Source organism: Lepus europaeus, chromosome 4, assembly GCF_033115175.1.
Source record: "Lepus europaeus isolate LE1 chromosome 4, mLepTim1.pri, whole genome shotgun sequence".
NCBI classification, from domain to species: Eukaryota; Metazoa; Chordata; class Mammalia; order Lagomorpha; family Leporidae; genus Lepus; species Lepus europaeus.
The window spans coordinates 1,040,670-1,057,828 of NC_084830.1; the positions used below are offsets into that span (position 1 = coordinate 1,040,670).

Consider the following 17,159-nt stretch of genomic DNA (forward strand, 5'->3'; position numbering starts at 1 on the left):
CCGTACCATGGACACATGGACACCCGACACTCCATACCCTGGACACATGGACACCCGACACTCCGTACCATGGACACCCGACACTCCGTACCACACTCTGTACCATGGACACCTGGATACCTGACACTCCGTACCATGGACACATGGACACCCGACACTCCGTACCATGGACACATGGACACCTGACACTCCGTACCACACTCCATACCATGGACACATGGACACCCGACACTCCGTACCACACTCCATACCATGGACACATGGACACCCGACACTCCGTACCCTGGACACATGGACACCCGACACTCCGTACCACACTCCATACCATGGACACATGGACACCCGACACTCCGTACCACACTCCGTACCATGGACACATGGACACCCGACACTCCGTACCACACTCCGTACCCTGGACACATGGACACCTGACACTCCGTACCATGGACACATGGACACCTGACACTCCGTACCACACTCCATACCATGGACACATGGACACCCGACACTCCGTACCACACTCCATACCATGGACACATGGACACCCGATACTCCGTACCACACTCCGTACCCTGGACACATGGACACCCGACACTCCGTACCGTGGACACATGGACACCCGACACTCCGTACCACACTCCGTACCATGGACACATGGACACCCGACACTCCGTACCATGGACACATGGACACCCGACACTCCGTACCACACTCCATACCATGGACACATGGACACCCGACACTCCATACCCTGGACACATGGACACCCGACACTCCATACCCTGGACACATGGACACCCGACACTCCATACCATGGACACATGGACACCCGACACTCCGTACCACACTCCATACCATGGACACATGGACACCCGACACTCCGTACCACACTCCATACCATGGACACATGGACACCCGACACTCCGTACCACACTCCGTACCCTGGACACATGGACACCCGATACTCCGTACCACACTCCGTACCCTGGACACATGGACACCCGACACTCCGTACCGTGGACACATGGACACATGACACTCTGTACCCTGAACACCCGTCCTGGACACTTTTTTCTTTTTTTTTTAACCGTACTAAGACAGATACATGGGGCCGGCGCTGTGGCTTAGCGGGTGAAGCCGCCATTGGTAGCACCAGCACCCCATATGGGCACCGGTCCCAGCTGCTCCACTTCCGGTCCAGCTCTCTGCTATGGCCTAGGAAAGCGGTAGAAGATGGCCCAGGTCCTTGGGCCCCTGCACCCGCATGGGAGACCCAGAAGAGGCTCCTGGCTCCTGGCCCAGCTCCGGTCATTGCGGCCATCTGGGGAGTGAACCAGCGGTGGAAGACCTCTCTACCTCTTTCAAATAAATAAATCTTTAAAAAAGACATATACATCCTAAAAGCTGTCATTTTAGCCACTTTGAGGTGTTCAAGGGCACCGACTGCAGGCACAACGCTGCCGTCTCGCCCAACAGGACGTCTGAAGCCATCATCCGGTCACCCCCGGGCCCCGGCCCTCCTGCGGCTGTGCCAGCCCACGGCCGCCGGCGCGTCTCCGCCGCCCGCTCTCGGCTGCGGGCCGGCTCTGCCCCACCGCGCTTCCGCACAGCCGCCGCGCTCGCTGCGGGTTCCTGCGGCGTCCACACGCCCACCCGGGCGCGCTCGCCCGCACTGCGCTCCCCGCGGCCGGAGCCCGGACACGGCATCCTGGCCTCGAGCCACTGCAGCCGGCCCTTCTGCCGCCAGGTCCCCGCCAGGCCTCGGTGCCCCCGCCAAGTGCCCGCACCTCGACGCTGACCCCGGCCCCCACCGCCCCGGCCCCGGCCCGGACGCGCGAGGCCAGCCCCCGGCGCTCCCTAGTGACGCACCCGCCTCGCCCGCTGCGCGTGCGTATCCCCGCCCCCCAGTGGGCGTTGCCAGGCGGCGGCGCGCCCCCTGGCGGCCCCGCCCCGTGAGACCTCTCGCCGCCCCGCGCCTCGGCGGTTCCGGCTCCGCCCGGCCCCGCCCGCGGGGAAGCGGTCGCGCAGCAATGACGTCGCGGGGGCCTGGCCGGGCGTCGCGGACTCGGGAGATGGATGAAAAGGAGCAATTACGGCGGCAGATCCGCCTCCTGCAGGGTGGGTCAGGCCCGGGCGGGCGCGCGTCCCCCGCGTCCCCTCCCCTCACGGCGGCCCCCGTCCCCCTCCCCAGGGGTGGTCGCGCTCCGCCCGCCGTCCGGTGGCGGCGCGGGGGCGGGCCGTCGGGCGGGCCGGAGCCAGCGGGGCCGCGGCGGGGTCGGCTCCGCGCCCCGGCTCGGTCCGGCGGCCTTCGGGGCCCCCCGGGGCCGCGGCGGCGGCGGGCTTCGTAACGGGCGGGGGCGCCGCCGCGGCCGCGCCCCGCGCCCCTCGCGCCCGGGCCCGCTCCCGGCCTCGGGGCCCAGGCCGCAGCGTCCTCTGGCTGATGTCTTTCGACCCAAGTTGGTCTTTCTAAACTGGAAAAATATTAAAAGTAGACTGTGCGCTCGGGGAGACTATTCGGGGCCGAGTGGAGAGCCGCGGGGGCGGCCCCAGGGTGGCCGGGGCCGGGGCGTCCGCGGCTGCCCGGCCCTCCGCCCAGCGGCTCAGTGCAAGCCCGAGGTCCGGTCGGCCTCCCTGCGGAGGGGACACGCGTGGCAGGTCCGCGTCCCTGGCGCCCCGCCGCCGCCCCCGTCTGGGCTGACCCGGCCTCCTCCTGCCCAGGGACCGCTGTGGTACAGCAGGGCCGGGCTGAGGGTGGAGCCCTCAGTGAGGTGGGGTCTGGCGCCTCCCAGCCCCGAGGGCGGGCGTGGCCGTGCGGGTGACCCGAGCTGTGATTCTGTCTTCTCAGGTCTGATCGACGACTACAAAAACCTCCATGGCAACGCACCTGCCACGGGCACCTCGGCTGCTCCCCGATGGCGGCCGCCCGCTTACCACGGGGACAGGGCCTTTGGCACCCGCTACCCTCGTCCCAGCCGGAGAGACTTCACACACCAGGGGCCTTCGTGGCGCAAGAAATACTCCCTGGTGAACTGGCCCCCCGGGTCCTCCGACCCGCCCGGTGACCGCGACGTGCAGACGGCCCTTGGAGCAGGGGCCAGGCCGGACCCCGAGCCCCAGCAGGAGGACGTCCTTGAGAGACAGGTCCAGCTCGGCTCAGATCACAACATGGTCATCAAAATCAAGCCACCGACGAAGGCCGGCTGTGCCGGGGCCCCGGGGCCCCTGCAGAGCTCCGTGGGAGATGAGGACGCCCCCTGGGGAGCCCAACAGCCCCGGGAAGGCGAGGGGGAGCCCCCTGGGGGGCAGCTGCAGCCCTGCAGGCCAGCAAGAGGCAGGGGCGGCCGCAGCGTGGAGGACCCCCTCCTGGTCTGCCAGAAGGAGCCGGGCAGGCCCCGGGTCGTGAGGTCCGTGGGCAGTGTGACTGGCAGCGCCCCCGGGCCCCGGCGGACGGTCAGCGAGAGCGCGGTGGCCATCAAGCCACACGCCCCCGCCCCCGGCCTGGGCCGCACAGGCGCCCCTCACTCTGCAGCCAGCTGTGCCGCGCAGCTCCCGGGGCACGGGAGAGTGAGGGCTGGCCACCCAGCTCAGCCGGTCCCCTCAGGATCCACCGTGGGCCCAGCCAGGCCAGCTTCCGGAGCCAGGCAGGCCCGCGAGGCCTCGCTGCTGGTACCCTGTCGAACCAGCAAGTTCCGGAAAAACAACTACAAATGGGTCGCCGCCTCAGCCAAAAGCCCCCGTGCCACCCGGCGTGCCCTGAGTCCCCGAGCAGCCGCGGAAAACCTGGGCAAGGCCCCCTGCGGCACGGCCGCGACAGAGACGGCGCAGCTCCGGCCGGACCAGGCCAAGGCCAGAAGGCCGGGTGCGGCCTCGAAGCCCGGGCCCTCGCCCAGCAAGTACAAGTGGAAGGCCGCCAGCCCCTCCGCCTCCTCCTCCTCCTCCTCCCGCTGGCAGGCAGAGGCTGGTGGCAGGGACCACGCCCCCCCGCTTGCCCCCGTGCCGTCCAGGTCCCCTCCGGGGGAGACCTCGCTCTCGGCTTACAAGGTGAAGAGCCGCACCAAGATCATCCGGCGGCGCAGCGGCACCAGGTACGGCCGGGCCCCTGACTCTGGTCTTTGGGGGAAGGCCTTGCCCCCCTGAGCCTGTGCTCCCTCCCACTGCATGCTTCCGGTCAGGCCCACAGCCGGGGCGGCACGGCCAGCAGGCCTTCCCTCTCTCCTGTGAGCCTGATGGGAGGGCCGCTGGGCCAGCTTCTGTCCAGGTCCACGGGCTCAGGGCACGTGGTGGGATACGGGGGCTGCCTGGGCGCAGCTGTGGGGGTGCGGCGTGCCTGCCCCTGGCCTGCAGTGGCAGGCTCAGCTCTGCTGGGGTGGCTGTGCTCCGATCAGCGCCCAGGGGCACCTGGTCTTTGCTGCTCTGCCCCGGGCGCAGGCCCTGCCTGGCTTGCGCTGAAGGCCGCTGTACCAGGCTACAGTGGGCAGCCGTCTGAGCGGGCTCCAGGGCTGCAGCCTCCCTGGCTTTGACCGTCAGGGGCCGTTGCCCCAGAGGGAGCCAACTCCCTCGCATCCCAGCTGCCCCATGGCGGGTAAAGTGGCCAGGCCGGCACTGCCTCCCCGGGCACACGTCCCTTCCTGTCCCTGACCCATGCGCGGTAGCCCGGAGTGCATGGCCTGGGGTCGGGGACAGCGCCTCCCCCCCCAGGAAGGCCCTCCTGCGTCTGGCCTTGGCGTTTGGCTCTGGTGGGCAGTCCCCTGCCCTGCTGCCCTCGGCGGGAGCCGCCCCTCCCTGCCTCCCTCTGCGGGGCTCGCTCTGCTCTGGGAGTGCTGGCCTGGTGGGCGGCACTCGGGATCGGTGACAGCTGCCGCTCGGGGACATCGCCCTTTGTCGCACCTGGCCTGGGAGGTGGGGAGGAGGCGGGAGGTCCTGTCCCCCCCCCTTTCCTGGGGCGTGTGGCAGGATCCCCTGGGGTGGTGGGTGGGGCTGCTCCCCAGCTGGCCGTGGAGGCGGGGCAGGTGGGTGGGCAGCTGCCTGCATGTTCTCCCCACAGCCTCCCTGGGGACAAGAAGAGCAGCCCCTCGGCTGTCGGCACCAAGACGCCCGTCAGCCTGCGGCGCCGACAGGCCGTCCGCGGGAGGAGCACCCCTGTCCTGAAGAAGACCCCCCACAGGGGCCTGCTGCAGATCACCAGGCACCGGCTGTGCCGCCTGCCCACCAGAGAGGGTACGCCCAGGGGAGGGACCGCTGGGCTGGGGCGGGGCGTGCGGCGGGGCAGGCACGGAGCCTCGTCCCTCCTGGGGAGGGAGAGGGCGGTGGGCATGCAGACCTGAGGCGAGGAGGCCTCCTGGCGTGGGCTCCGGCCGCAGATCCGGCCTGGGAGGCGCTGGCTTCCCTTCCTTTCTGTCACCCAGGGCCCTGTGAGCGGCTCAGAGGAGTGGGTCTGAGGCCTTGGCGTGGCCTGGGGAGGCCTCAGCCTCGAGGAGGTGGGGGCTCTGTGGGGCCACCTGGCCCTCCCCGACCATGAGTGATGAGGCCAGGACACGTTGGGGATGCCACCTCCAGGCTGGCATGTGCTTGGGGCTCTGTGGGGAGGGGTCTGAAGCCCTGGGATGGCACCAGCCGGGGTTGCCATGGAGAGCTGGGTGCATCCCGGCGCACCTGGTCCCCTTTGCGCATGGGGGCGTGTGCGGGTGGGCGGGCCTTTGGGTGTTGGGGCTGTGACAGGTGTGAGGTCTGGAGCAGGTGGGCTTTCGGGACGTGCGCAGCCGGACTGAGAACTGGTGCTTGTGAGCGCGGTGCTGTGTGGCCCGGGCAGTGCTGAGAGCCTGCAGGGCCTGTGCGGCTGGGCTTGGGGCCCTGGCAAGTGTGGACCTCATCCAGGGTGACAGGTCCAGGGCACTTGAGGCACCGTGGCCGGGCTGGGTGGGAGGGACGGCTGTGGGGGTCCTCGTGGAGGTCTGTGGTCTGTGGGGGCCACCACCCTGCTTCGTACCAGGCTAGCCTGTTTCCAGGGCCGTGGGCGCCCACGAGTGCCCCCTGAGCCCCACGGGGAGCAGGAGTTTGGGGTTTGAGGTCACCAGCCCCAGCTGCCCAGCCATACACAGCCTTGGCCAGGCACCCTGGCAGCTGGGGGATGGATGAGATGAGGAAGGGGGTTGTAGCCACAGCAGGGAGGGAGGGTGATTGGCTGGGGAGCCAAGCAGGGAGTTGGACCCGCATCCATGTCCTCAGGGACGTAACGTGCCCTGGGAGTGGCCAGCAGAGGAGCCAGCAGGCAGGCAGGGGGGCCTCGCTCTCCCCAGTGGGCAGGGAGTCCTGCAGAGCTGTGTGAGCCACTGGCCTGGACCCTGCTGTGGCCAGTTGGGCAGGAGGCCCAGGGAACGCCCCTCCACGAGGTCAGAGGTCAGGCATTACCTTGGACAGCTTCCCAGGTGGGGGCTGGCTCACCTTGGGGAGTCGGCATGGCTGCCCCAGGCTCCGTCTTGCAAAGACCCTGCCCTGCGGCCTGCCTGCCTGTCCTGAGCCCTGGTGGGCAGAGCTGGCCCTCTGCCTTACAGGCGTCTGTTTTGTGCCGTGGGTGCTTGGGAGCAAGGCCCTCCCTGGGCCCCAGCGGCCTGGGTCTTGCCACAGCTCCTCCAGGAGGGTGTGGACCCTGGCTAGAGTGGCTGCCAGCCGGCTGGGCCCCCCAGGGTGGGCTCAGAGGCGGCGCTGCCCCTTCATGAGCTGCTCGGGGACCTCACCTCCCTGTTTTCCGTCCAGCAGATGTTGAGCCCTGGCTCCATCCTGTTGGAGGAGTGCCCGTTTCCGGGGTGTGTGGGGCTCTGCCACCCCCGGGGCTGCTGTGTTGTGGGAGAGGGAGAGGCTTCCAGGAGCCGCTCTTGCAGCTGCACCCGTGTCCCCACCGCAGCCCTGCTGTGCGGCCTGGCGGCCAGCAGAGGGCGCACTTACTCCTCTGATCCCCTCGGTGCGCTTTTTTTTTTTTTTTTTTGGTGGTAATTGATTGCCTAATTTCCTCTTTATGTGAAAGAAAGCAGATATCAAGTAATTTGCAGCAATAACCTGCTAATGCTGGGCCAGTATCGAAACTCCCCTGCTCATTTCAAGTGGCAGATAAAACACTAATACATAATTATCCTTGCAAATTGGATTGTTTTAAATAACCAAAAGGCTGCGGCCAGGGGAGAGCGATCCCATCTCCCCTGAGTTACTACGGCAGCATAATTGCCGCGCTCAATCAATTTCCCTGGCATTAGGAATTCCATCACAATCAACATTAGGCTTTACTCATTGTGATGGCCGAGAGCCGGGCCATTTCTCCTCTTATTCTTAACTGGCAAAATTAATCAGGAAAGGGTTTTAAACATTTACCCGTGTGAAAGAGGTCAGCTCTGCCGCTGTGTTGCTCAGCAGATAGGGGGCTAATAAAAAGAAAATTGAATTACTAATGACCACCAGGAACAGTGTATAAAACCTGCCGTCGCCAGTTCAGGAGAAGGGAGAATCAATTTTCTCGGGACAAGGTGCGCTCATTTTTTATTTTGGCGCATATTATCAGCAGTTTAATTTGCGAGTGCGTAAACCGGAGGAAGCAGGGAGGGAATGCGGGGCTGAGGTGCGAAGTGCCTCGGGGTACGTGCTGTACACGATTTATTTGCCACAGCAGATAATCGCTTTAATTGAATTCAAAACTGCATTGTTCAGCATCCACGGCCGCTTGCCCTGGGGACGGAGCGGGTGCCAAAGTCGCGGCCTCTCCCTGCCTCTGCTGCCTCCCCCTCCCGAGCTCGGTGGGCCTGTGGCTGGGGGCCGGACGGGGTCCGGAGCGCCCCAGCGGTGTGCTGCTTGTGTTTTCTCCTGGAAGACGCTGCTGGGAGCCTGGGCGCTGAGGTGTCCGCCTAGCGCCGCGCAGATGGTGTCACCTGTACCCGGCTCAGCAGGCGGACGTGGGGAAGGCACTTGGCAGAGGCGGTGGAAGCCTTCGGGGGTCTCAGACTTGGCGTAGGATTTGCCACGCGTGCGATTGTGCCAAGTGGTCCGTGTGGAGCTCACACCAGGGACGCCACTGCTGCTGGCCTCTTGTGGGTCCAGGGCCAGCTCTGAAGTTCTCCTCCTCCAGCCACAGCCTGGGCCCAGCACGGGGCTTCGGCCACCATGGGGTGACTGGCTGAGTGGCTGCTGTCCCGCTCTCCCAGCTGCCGCCTTGTGCCCTAGTCGGGGCTTCTTTGAGCCCTGGAAGAGCTGCAGTGGGCAGCGGTGTGGGGAGACTTCTGTCCTGCTGCCCCCATTCCACCGCCTGCACCAGGCCTGCAGGAGGCTCCGGCGTGGAGGGCTGGGTGGGAGTGAGCAGGACGGGGTCCACCTGTGGTGGACAGGAGGACCCGCTTTGCACAGTGCTCTCATGGGTAGCAGTGAGCTGGTGCCAGAGCTGCACCTGCCTGGGTGCTCACTTGAGCCAGCTGCCTCTGTCCCAGCCCTGGCTGGACCTGTGGCAGGTGACCCCAGCCTTGCCCCAGGACACTGGGGGGAGGGCAGGTGGGGGCCACGGGCCCTTGTCTGGCCGGGTGTAGCCCCTGTCACCATGTGCGCTGAGAGCTGTCCCCGGCCTCACCCCGGAGCCCCGCCTTTTCTCACCCCCACAGGCCTCCCTGCTTCCCTGCCTCCCTGCGCTGGCCCCCTGGGACCTGGATGCCTGTTCCTGAGTCCCAGTCTCCAAGGGAGTGCTCAGGGAGCCCCTTCCGTGTGAGCGCTGTCCACCTCCCCTAACACCTGCCGCCCTGTGCAGGACCCCACAGCCTGTTGGCCAGCTCTCCTGGTCAAGACGCCTGGGCACGGGGGCCCTCTGGGCACTGGTCCTACCCTCTGGCGGCCCCTGCCAGTTTCCGGGTGGGCTCTGCCCACCCACCCCGCGCCCTGCTCGCTGTCCTGTTTCCCTCCGCGCTTCACGGCTGCCTCCCCAAGTTCTTCCCCACCCCCTCCCAGGTCCCTGGTGTCCCCTGTCGGGTGGCAGCGCAGGCCCTGCTGGTGCACGTGGTCCTTTGTCGCCTCGTGCCCAGGCCTGGCTCCGACCATGGCTCTGCACTTGGCTTGTGCTGGGATGTTGAGGGGAGGGGTCAGCACGCGCACTGACCGGGCGGAGCCTAGGCTCTGGGCCTCTTCCTGCTCACGTCCATCAGCTGTCACGCTGCTCCCTCACGTGGGCGTCTGCGGTGGTGCTGGTCAGCCTGTGTCCCGCCCCCTGGGCGTTCCCTCTTTTCTGCCCGATGGCCTGGTGCTGCAGGCCAGGGCCCTGCGCCCTCCTGCACGCGCACGGCCTGGGCTGAGACGCACACTCAGGGCGCTCGATGCAGGGAAGGAGGCTGCCGTGGGTGCGTGGGCTGGCGCCGCCTCACCCATCCCGGGCCGGCCAGCGCCCTGGTCAGGACGGGGCAGGAGGGCAAGCACTGCTGTGCGTCCCGAGGGCCCACAGACGGCCTGGGGCAGACGCCGTCGTCAGGCCCAGCTGGCCTCGGCAGGAGGTGAGGTTTGCTAGAGCTGCCCCTCCTGGAGGTCGGCGTGCCGCCGCGTGAGGCAGAGGGAGCAGAGCGACCCAGACCTCTCCATGCTGTCCTGCTGCTGGCCCCGAGGGGGCAGGATGGTCAGCAGGGGCTTGCCTGTCCCGCCCTGGGCTGCGGCCCTGCAGGGCCAGCTGGTAGGACCTCTGAGCTCCCAGGTCTGCTCTGGGCGGCCGGCTTGCTGTCCTGGCCGTGCCGACCTGGTCCTGGGGGCACCTGTCCCCCCTGTGCTCAGTGGTGCCGCCGGCTTTCTACTCTGGTCCACTCTTGAGCTGGCCCGAGGTCTGGGTTCCAGCCCCAGCAGGGTCAAGACCTGCGGTGGGGTCCCGGGACGCCTCGCCCTGCGCCGTGCGGGGGTGCGTGTGCTCATCGCCCTGGCCTGGCTGAGCACGGAGCTCCTGGCTCCAGCGTGGACGACTGCGACTAGAGCAGGTGGCCACAGTGCTCGTGGACCCCAAGCTGGGTGCCGCCCTTTCCTGGAATGAGCTCAGACGCTGTGCCTGGTGTGGCCTGCGCCCACTGCATTGCCACCCACCTCGTGTGCGAATGGGCCAGAGGGCCTCCTCTCCCCGGGCTGCTGTGGACTGAGGCACCCTCAGGCCAGGGGCGGCCCTGCCGAGCCGTGGGGCTGCTGGGAGGCCTTGGCGGCTCCGGGGCCTGCATCCATCCTCGCGTGTTGGTGGACACGCCGTCTGATTTTACTCCGGCAAACGCCAGGAAAGGACGCGAGAGCAGTTAGAGCTGAGCCTGCTCCCGGGGGAGAGCGTGCCGAGCCAGGCTCTGGAGGGCGGCACGGCGGCCGTTAGCAGGTGGCCAGGGCCTCCGAGCCTGCGTGTCTTGTGGCCGTGCGCGTGTGCATTACTTACCCCTGAGAACTGGAGCCCGTGTGTGCCGCGTGTGGTGCCTGTGCTGGGAAGCTGGAGACCTGGGGCTCCCCCAGCCACCTCCTGGCCCAGGAAGCTGGTGGTGTCGGGACGGCCCCAGCTGGCACCGCCGTGGGGGTAGGAGCCCTGGGTTCCCCGGCCGGGGCAGCGTGTGCGGGTCCCTTTGTTGGGTGAGTCGTTGTGCTCCTGGCCACCAGTGGCTCAGGCCCCTTCCCACCACACACCCTGGGAGACTGGTCGAGGGCAGCACCCTCATCCCCTGAGCCACAGGATCCCTCTCACCCTGGTGGTGTCGCTCAGGAATCTGGCCTGGCGGTGGGTGCTGGGACACGGGCTGTGTGAGTTCGTGTGGTCTGCCACATGCCCCAGGCTGCAACAGTGGAGACATGCCACCGAACGGTCAGGGGATTCCTGGGGCACAGTGCCGGGCTGGCCCCGCGGCCCACCCTGTAGGCCACACTGGGAGTCTGCGCCCAGGCGGGACCAGCAGGCCTGAGGCCAGCGTGGGGAACTGGCGTGATGCAGCGTCCCTGCCGCCTCCTGGTGGCATCTCCTCACCGCTCCTGGGTTTCACACCTGGGTGTGGGAGCAAGGCGGCAGCGCCCAGAGAAGCTGTGATCCTGGGTACTGAGCGCTCCACCTCCGGAGGGGAGGTGTGGCCTACAAGGGCCCAGTAAAGTGACCCCTTCTCTGCTGGGGCCAGCCTGCGGCTGAACCCCTCATGCAGGCGCCCTGGGGTCCTGGTGCTACTGGGCGGCACCCCCTCCACTTCTGTCTCCCCGCCCCCACAGCCGGGGCAGGCTGGGTGTGCCAGAGCTCCACGGGGTGTGCACTTGCTCTGGGGACCTGTGCTGCTCTCCCCGGCATCCATGGCGTGTGGTGGGGGCTGTGACAGGGAGGAAGCCCCGTTCCCAGCCCGTAGCTGTCCCTGGGTGCCTGATCTTCCTGCCCTGTGCCTCCCTTGCTGACCCAGCATCCAGTGCACACCTGCCTGGTGCTGGGCATGTGGCCGATGGCTGGCACGGCAAGGCCCCAGCCACACTGAGATGATTCTTGGTGGGAGACGTGGGCTGTCTCCAGGAGACCAGGGAGAGTCCAGCTGTGGACAGGGCTTCCTGAGGCTGGGCCTGGACCTGGGGTGTTCTGCACGGAGTGCAGGGACCTGGGTCCCAGGTGGGGCCATGGCTGTCCCCGCCCCCCAGCTGGACACGGGTGCCCCTCCCCATGGGTGCTGACCTGGATGCTGGGCCCCAGGGCCCCAGGGAGGGAGGAGCCAGTCCAGATGGCCGTGGAGCGGCTTTTCCAGACCCATGCTCGGTGCGTTTCACCGAGGAGGCACAGAGTTGGGAGAGTCGGGCCGTTGGCCCCGCGCTGGCAGACAGGCCATCTGGCCCCGGAGTCTGCCTCCCTCCTCATGGCCCTGCCGAGGAGGCCCCCACCCTTCCTGCCCTTGGACCCTGGGCTTTAGTGGAGCTCTATGGCCAGACTCTCGGGGGGGGGGGGTCTTGACCCCTGCTCTCGGGCCAGCTGCAGGCAGAGACCGCTGAAGGGGGTCAGGTCCAGTCCCCCGTGGTGGCAGGCCCAGGAGCTGGGTGCCAGGTGAAACCCGGGAGGGCCAGGAGGCGGGCTAAGAGCAGTCTCCTGGAAGGCGATGCAGAGGCCCAGCTGCCCAGAGCCCACCTCCTGTCCCCTGGTGGGAATTTGGTGGCGCCAGGCAGCCCTGGCTGCCACAGCTGCCACGGAGGTGTGCTCCTTGGAGGGATGCCTGCTGCTGGCCCATCCCCGAGCTGTGCCAGGGCCCGGCGTCTGTGCATTTGCTGGGCCAGCTGCAGACCTGTGCTGGGGCCTGGAGAGGCCCTCCCTGGCTGCGGGAGGGCGGGGCCTCAGCCTCCCACTTGTGCCGGGCTCTGCTCTCCCTGCTGTCTGTTGCTCTGTGGCCTTTGGAGCTGGGGTCCGTGTACCCTACCTGGGCCTGGCAGCCAGGCTGGGCGGTTCTGACCGACCCCTGAGCAGCTCCCAGCTTGGATGTTCTGTGTGGGCCAGGAGGAGCAGGGGCAGGCGGCCTGGCTCAGGGCCACTGGCCTGTTGACTTCCCAGGGGCTCCCAGGGCCTTTCCCCTGGGGCTCCCGGGGCCAGCGATGGCAGCCCCACTGCTGGTGCTCTGGGACATGGCCCCCGTGGGGGATGTGGGGAGCCGGGCCTGGGAAGGTGTGCTCTGGACAGGCCTGGCACTGCGGGCAGAGTTCTCTCGTACCCAGGGCAGCTGAGGGAAGTTCAGGCCAGCTGGGCTTCCTCCTGCCCTGGGCTGTAGTGGAAGGGGTGTGGTGGTCCCCTCAGAATTGCACTGAAGGCCCCAGGCAGCACCTGGCTGGCTTGCTCTGCACAGGTCTTGGGCTGGCTCTCAGAGCCATGTGGGTGTGGGGCTGGGACGCGCTCTGGCGGTGACCTGCTGTGACACTCAGAGCCCGAGTGTGTCTGAGGGCGGTGTGGCAGCCAGAGAGCCAGGCCCGCCTTGTCGCCCTGCCGTGTGCTGACGGTGGGTCTGGGGCCAGAGGTGACAAGGGGCGCCTGCGCCGCAGTCTCCAGGGGCAGGCAGTGCTTTTAATGGGGAACGTTCGCGTGGCTGGGGCCATTGTCCGGTCTGGCTCTGGTCACTTTGCCCAGTGCCACCCTACACGGCCATCACATAGCTGTGCTGTCCCCGTGCCTGTGCTCTGGACTCCGGCCTCTGGCCTTTGCCGAGGCTTCTTGAGGGCACAGCTCGTGGGCAGCCTCCGTCAGTCTGAGCGTCTGCCCTGGCGCCATCGCAGTGGCCGGTGAAGTCTCTTAGGGAGCGGGGAGTCTGGCTTTTTTTTTTTTTTTAAAGACTTATTTATTGTTTGAAAGGCAGAGTTACAGAGACAGAGAGGGAGAGAGACGTCTTCCATCCACTGGTTCACTCCCCAAATGGCTGCAACGGCCAGAGCTTAGCCAATCTGAAGCCAGGAGCCAGGAGCTTCTTCCAGGTCTCCCACATAGGTATAGGGGCCCAAGCACTTGGGCCATCTTCCACTGCTTAGCAGGGAGCTGGATCAGAAGTGGAGCCTCCGGGACACAGACTGGTGCCCATGTGGTGCCCGTGTTTCAGGCAGTGGCTGACCGCTAGCTACAACGCTAGCCCCTGAAGTTGTCTTTTAAGGAGATATTTAAGGTGGTCGTTGACTTGGTGGTTAGGATAGTGAAAGGTGCTTGCCTTCCATGTGGGAGTGCCTGGGGCCATGCCTGGCTCCTACCGTCCGCTTCCTGCTGGTGCAAAGCCCGGGAGGCCGTGGTGATGGCTCAGCGGTCTGTCCCTGCCTTGTAGGTGAGACACCTGGGTTGAGTTCCTTGCTCCCAGCTTCGCCTTGCCCTGGGGCTGTTGGAGTGACCCAGTGGATGGGCAATCTGGCTCTACCACTTAAGTAAATAAATCAATAAAACAGTGTTGAAAAATTGGGTTTTTTACCTTTAGCGTAGTAAAGGATGTATCTGGATTGACTTTGCCATCTTCCCATGTGTTTTCTCTCTGTTCTATCTTCTTCACATTTCTGTTCTTTTATTTATTTGAATGGCAGAGTGGGGGCCAGCACTGTGACAGTGCCAGCATCCCATGTGGGCGTTGGTTCAAGTCCCAGCTGCTCCACTTCCAATCAGCTCTTTGCTAATGCACCTGGGAAAGCAGTGAAAGATGGCCCACGTCCTTGGGCCCCTGCACTTACGTGGGAGACCCGGAAGAAGCTCCTGGCTTCAGATCAGCTCAGCTCCGGCTGTTGTGGCCATCTGGGGAGTGAACCAGCAGATGGAAGACCTCTCTCTCTCTCTCTCTCTCTCTCTCTCTCTGCCTCTCTCTGCCTCTGTGTAGCTCTGCCTTTCAAATGAATAAATAAGTCTTAAAAAAAAAAAGCAAGTGACAGAGAAAGAGGAGGGAGGGAGGGAGGGAGGGAGAGAGAGAGAGAGAGAGAGAGAGAGAGAGAAATCTTGCATCCTCTGGTTCACTCCCCAAGTGGCTGCAGTGACCAGGGCTGGGCCAGGCTGAAGCCAGGAGCCAGGAACTCTTGTACTTGGGCCATCCTCTGCTGCTTTCCCGGGCACATTAGCAGGGAGCTGGATCAGAAGTGGAGCAGCCAGGACTGGAGTCAGTGCTCATACCGGATGCTGGGATGCTGGCGCCATTAATTGGTGCACTGTAACACTGGCTCCTTTCCCTTGTCTTTTTTTTTTTTTTTTTAAGATTAGATTTATTTGTTTATTTGAAAGTCAGAGTTGTACAGAGAGAGGAGAGGCAGAGAGAGGTCTTCCATCTGCTGGCTTACTCCCCAACTGGCCGCAATGGCCAGAGCTGTGCCAATCCAAAGCCAGGAGCCAGGAGCTTCTTCCCAGTCTTCCACGCAGGTGCAGGAGCCCAAGGACTTGGGCTATCTTCTGCTGCTTTCCCAGGCCACAGCAGAGAGCTGGATCGGAAGTGGAGCAGCCGGGACCTGAACTGGCGCCCATATGGAATGCCGGCATTGCAGCTGGCAGCTTTACCGCTACACCACAGTGCCGGCACCTGAATGAGTTGTGTGTGTGTGTGTGTGTGTGTGTTAAAAAGATTGCTTGAAAGGGAGAGTGACAGAGAGAGAGAGGGAGAGACAGAGAGAGAAGGAGATACTCCATCCACTGGTTCAGTTCCCACATGTCCACAACAGCTGGGGCCAGGACCAGGTTGTAGCCAGGAGTCAGGAACTAGACCCAGGTTTCTCGCGTGCGTGGCAGGGGCGCAGTACTTGGGCCATCATCTGCTGCCTCCCAGGTGCGTTAGCAGGGAGCTGGAGAGGAGTTGTGGCGGGGTCTGGACACAGCCAGGCACTCTGACCTGGCACCATGACACGTGCCCCTGCAGTCTCATCTTTTAACCCCTTGGGCTTATCAGTAGTTATTTATTTATTTTTCAGGTTGGCTTAATTGCCTTGATCCCTATCCATTCCATTGTCTGGTTTAAGACCATTTTAGTTCTTCCACATGGGTGTCAGGGACGCAACCACTTGAGCCATCCCAGGGTGCGTATTAGCAGGTGGCTCATGGGAAGCCGAGGCGCTGGGACGCGACCCAGGAGCTCCAGCTGAGGATGCTGCAGCCTAAGCATGTGCTGAACGCCTGCTCTTTCTTCCTCGCGGTCTCCGGTCCGCTTGTCTGTTGGGTGGTAGAGACTGTGGATGGACACTTTGCAGCCCCGGGTCCCAGGCCCCCCGCCCACCCCCAGTGCCTGGCAGGCCGGCCCAGTGGGGCGTGCATGCTGGAGAGCCGGGGTTGGGAGCCCCTCCCCCAGCCCCATAGCTGGTGGCCCACTCCCCAACCTGCAGGGTCAGAGTGCAGGGTCCTGGTGACCTATGTGTACAGGACAGGCCCTGTGGTCCCAGAGCTTTCAGGGTGAGTGGTAGGAGGGCTGCTGTGAGCCTTGTGGACGGCCAGTGCCTCCTGCGGCTTCTCCTCCCTCCACTCTAGGCGAGGGGAGAGGCCTCAGGCAGCCATGCCTGGTCAGGATGCAGATCCTGCTGTAGCCATGCTGGGCTGAGGGCGGTGGGGGCTGCGTGAGGCGCTTCTCCTGGGGCAGGGCTGCTGTGTGGGCTTGAGTGACAGTGGGTGACAGGCCTCAGGTGTAGCCAGCAGACCCCTCAGCGACACTGAGGGAGGCCCTGGGTTTCGGGGTCAGAGCATGCTGCTTGGGGTGCCTCTCTTGCTGGGAGTGTGGAGGGGGCTGTGCAGGTGCTAAGCCTGGCTAGGGATGGTAGGGTGCTGGCCCACGGTGGGCAGGGGTGGGCACAGGCTGCTCACTGCTGCTCTCACAGGCCAGGGTGACCAGCGCTGCCTGGTTGCATGGGGCCACTGCCAGCAGGAGACCTGGCTGGGCGTGCCTCTTCACCTGAGGCCCCTCCCCGGAGCCTGCTCTCTCGGGCTGTGTACGCCCCCGTGGAGCCCCAGGGCTATGCCTTCTTGGCTGGCTGTCCTCACTGCCCATTGCAGAAAACTGGGAGCATGTTGACATGGATGGCAGCCCCTGAGGAGGGTCCTACTTGGATCTGAGCTGAGACCCTCCCCTTCCCTGGCTTTTGGGCCCCTTGTGTGGCTCTGCCTAGGGAGAGACATGAGGAAAGGACTGGGTTATGTGTGTTTTAGCTGCCAGAGCTTCTCGACAGGTCACGGGAGCCCCCCGCCCCGGGGGAGAGGGGCTATGTCGACTGCAGCCCCTGCTCTCATGGTCCGCTGTGGTCTGCTGTGGTCCTGCTCCTTCCTGCTGTGGTCCGCTGTGGTCCGCTGTGGTCTGCTGTGGTCTGCTGTGGTCCGCTGTGGTCCCGCTGTGGTCTGCTGTGGTCTGCTGTGATCTGCTGTGGTCCCGCTGTGACCCGCTGTGGTCTGCTGTGGTCCGCTGTGGTCCTGCTCCTTCCTGCTGTGGTCTGCTGTGGTCTGCTGTGGTCCGCTGTGGTCCCGCTGTGGTCTGCTGTGGTCTGCTGTGATCTGCTGTGGTCCCGCTGTGGTCCGCTGTGGTCCCGCTGTGGTCCTGCTCCTTCCCACTGTGGTCTGCTGTGATCCGCTGTGGTCCCGCTGTGGTCTGCTGTGATCCGCTGTGGTCCCGCTGTGGTCTGCTGTGATCCGCTGTGGTCCCGCTGTGGTCTGCTGTGGTCCCGCTGTGGTCCGCTGTGGTCTGCTGTGGTCTGCTGTGGTCCCGCTGTGG

General features: G+C 65.3%; 1 protein-coding gene across 1 annotated transcript in view; it reads left to right on the plus strand.

The window, feature by feature from the left end:
• The first annotated feature begins 2,034 nt into the window (after nucleotides 1-2,034).
• The window catches only part of ZC3H3 (zinc finger CCCH-type containing 3), an 83,627-nt gene continuing 68,502 nt past the window's right edge, over nucleotides 2,035-17,159 (plus strand). Inside the window, exons 1-3 of the mRNA XM_062187921.1 lie at nucleotides 2,035-2,118; nucleotides 2,846-4,085; nucleotides 5,045-5,217. Of these exons, the coding sequence (XP_062043905.1) occupies nucleotides 2,073-2,118; nucleotides 2,846-4,085; nucleotides 5,045-5,217 (1,459 nt within the window). The 5' untranslated portion in view covers nucleotides 2,035-2,072. The remainder of the gene's footprint in view (nucleotides 2,119-2,845; nucleotides 4,086-5,044; nucleotides 5,218-17,159) is intronic.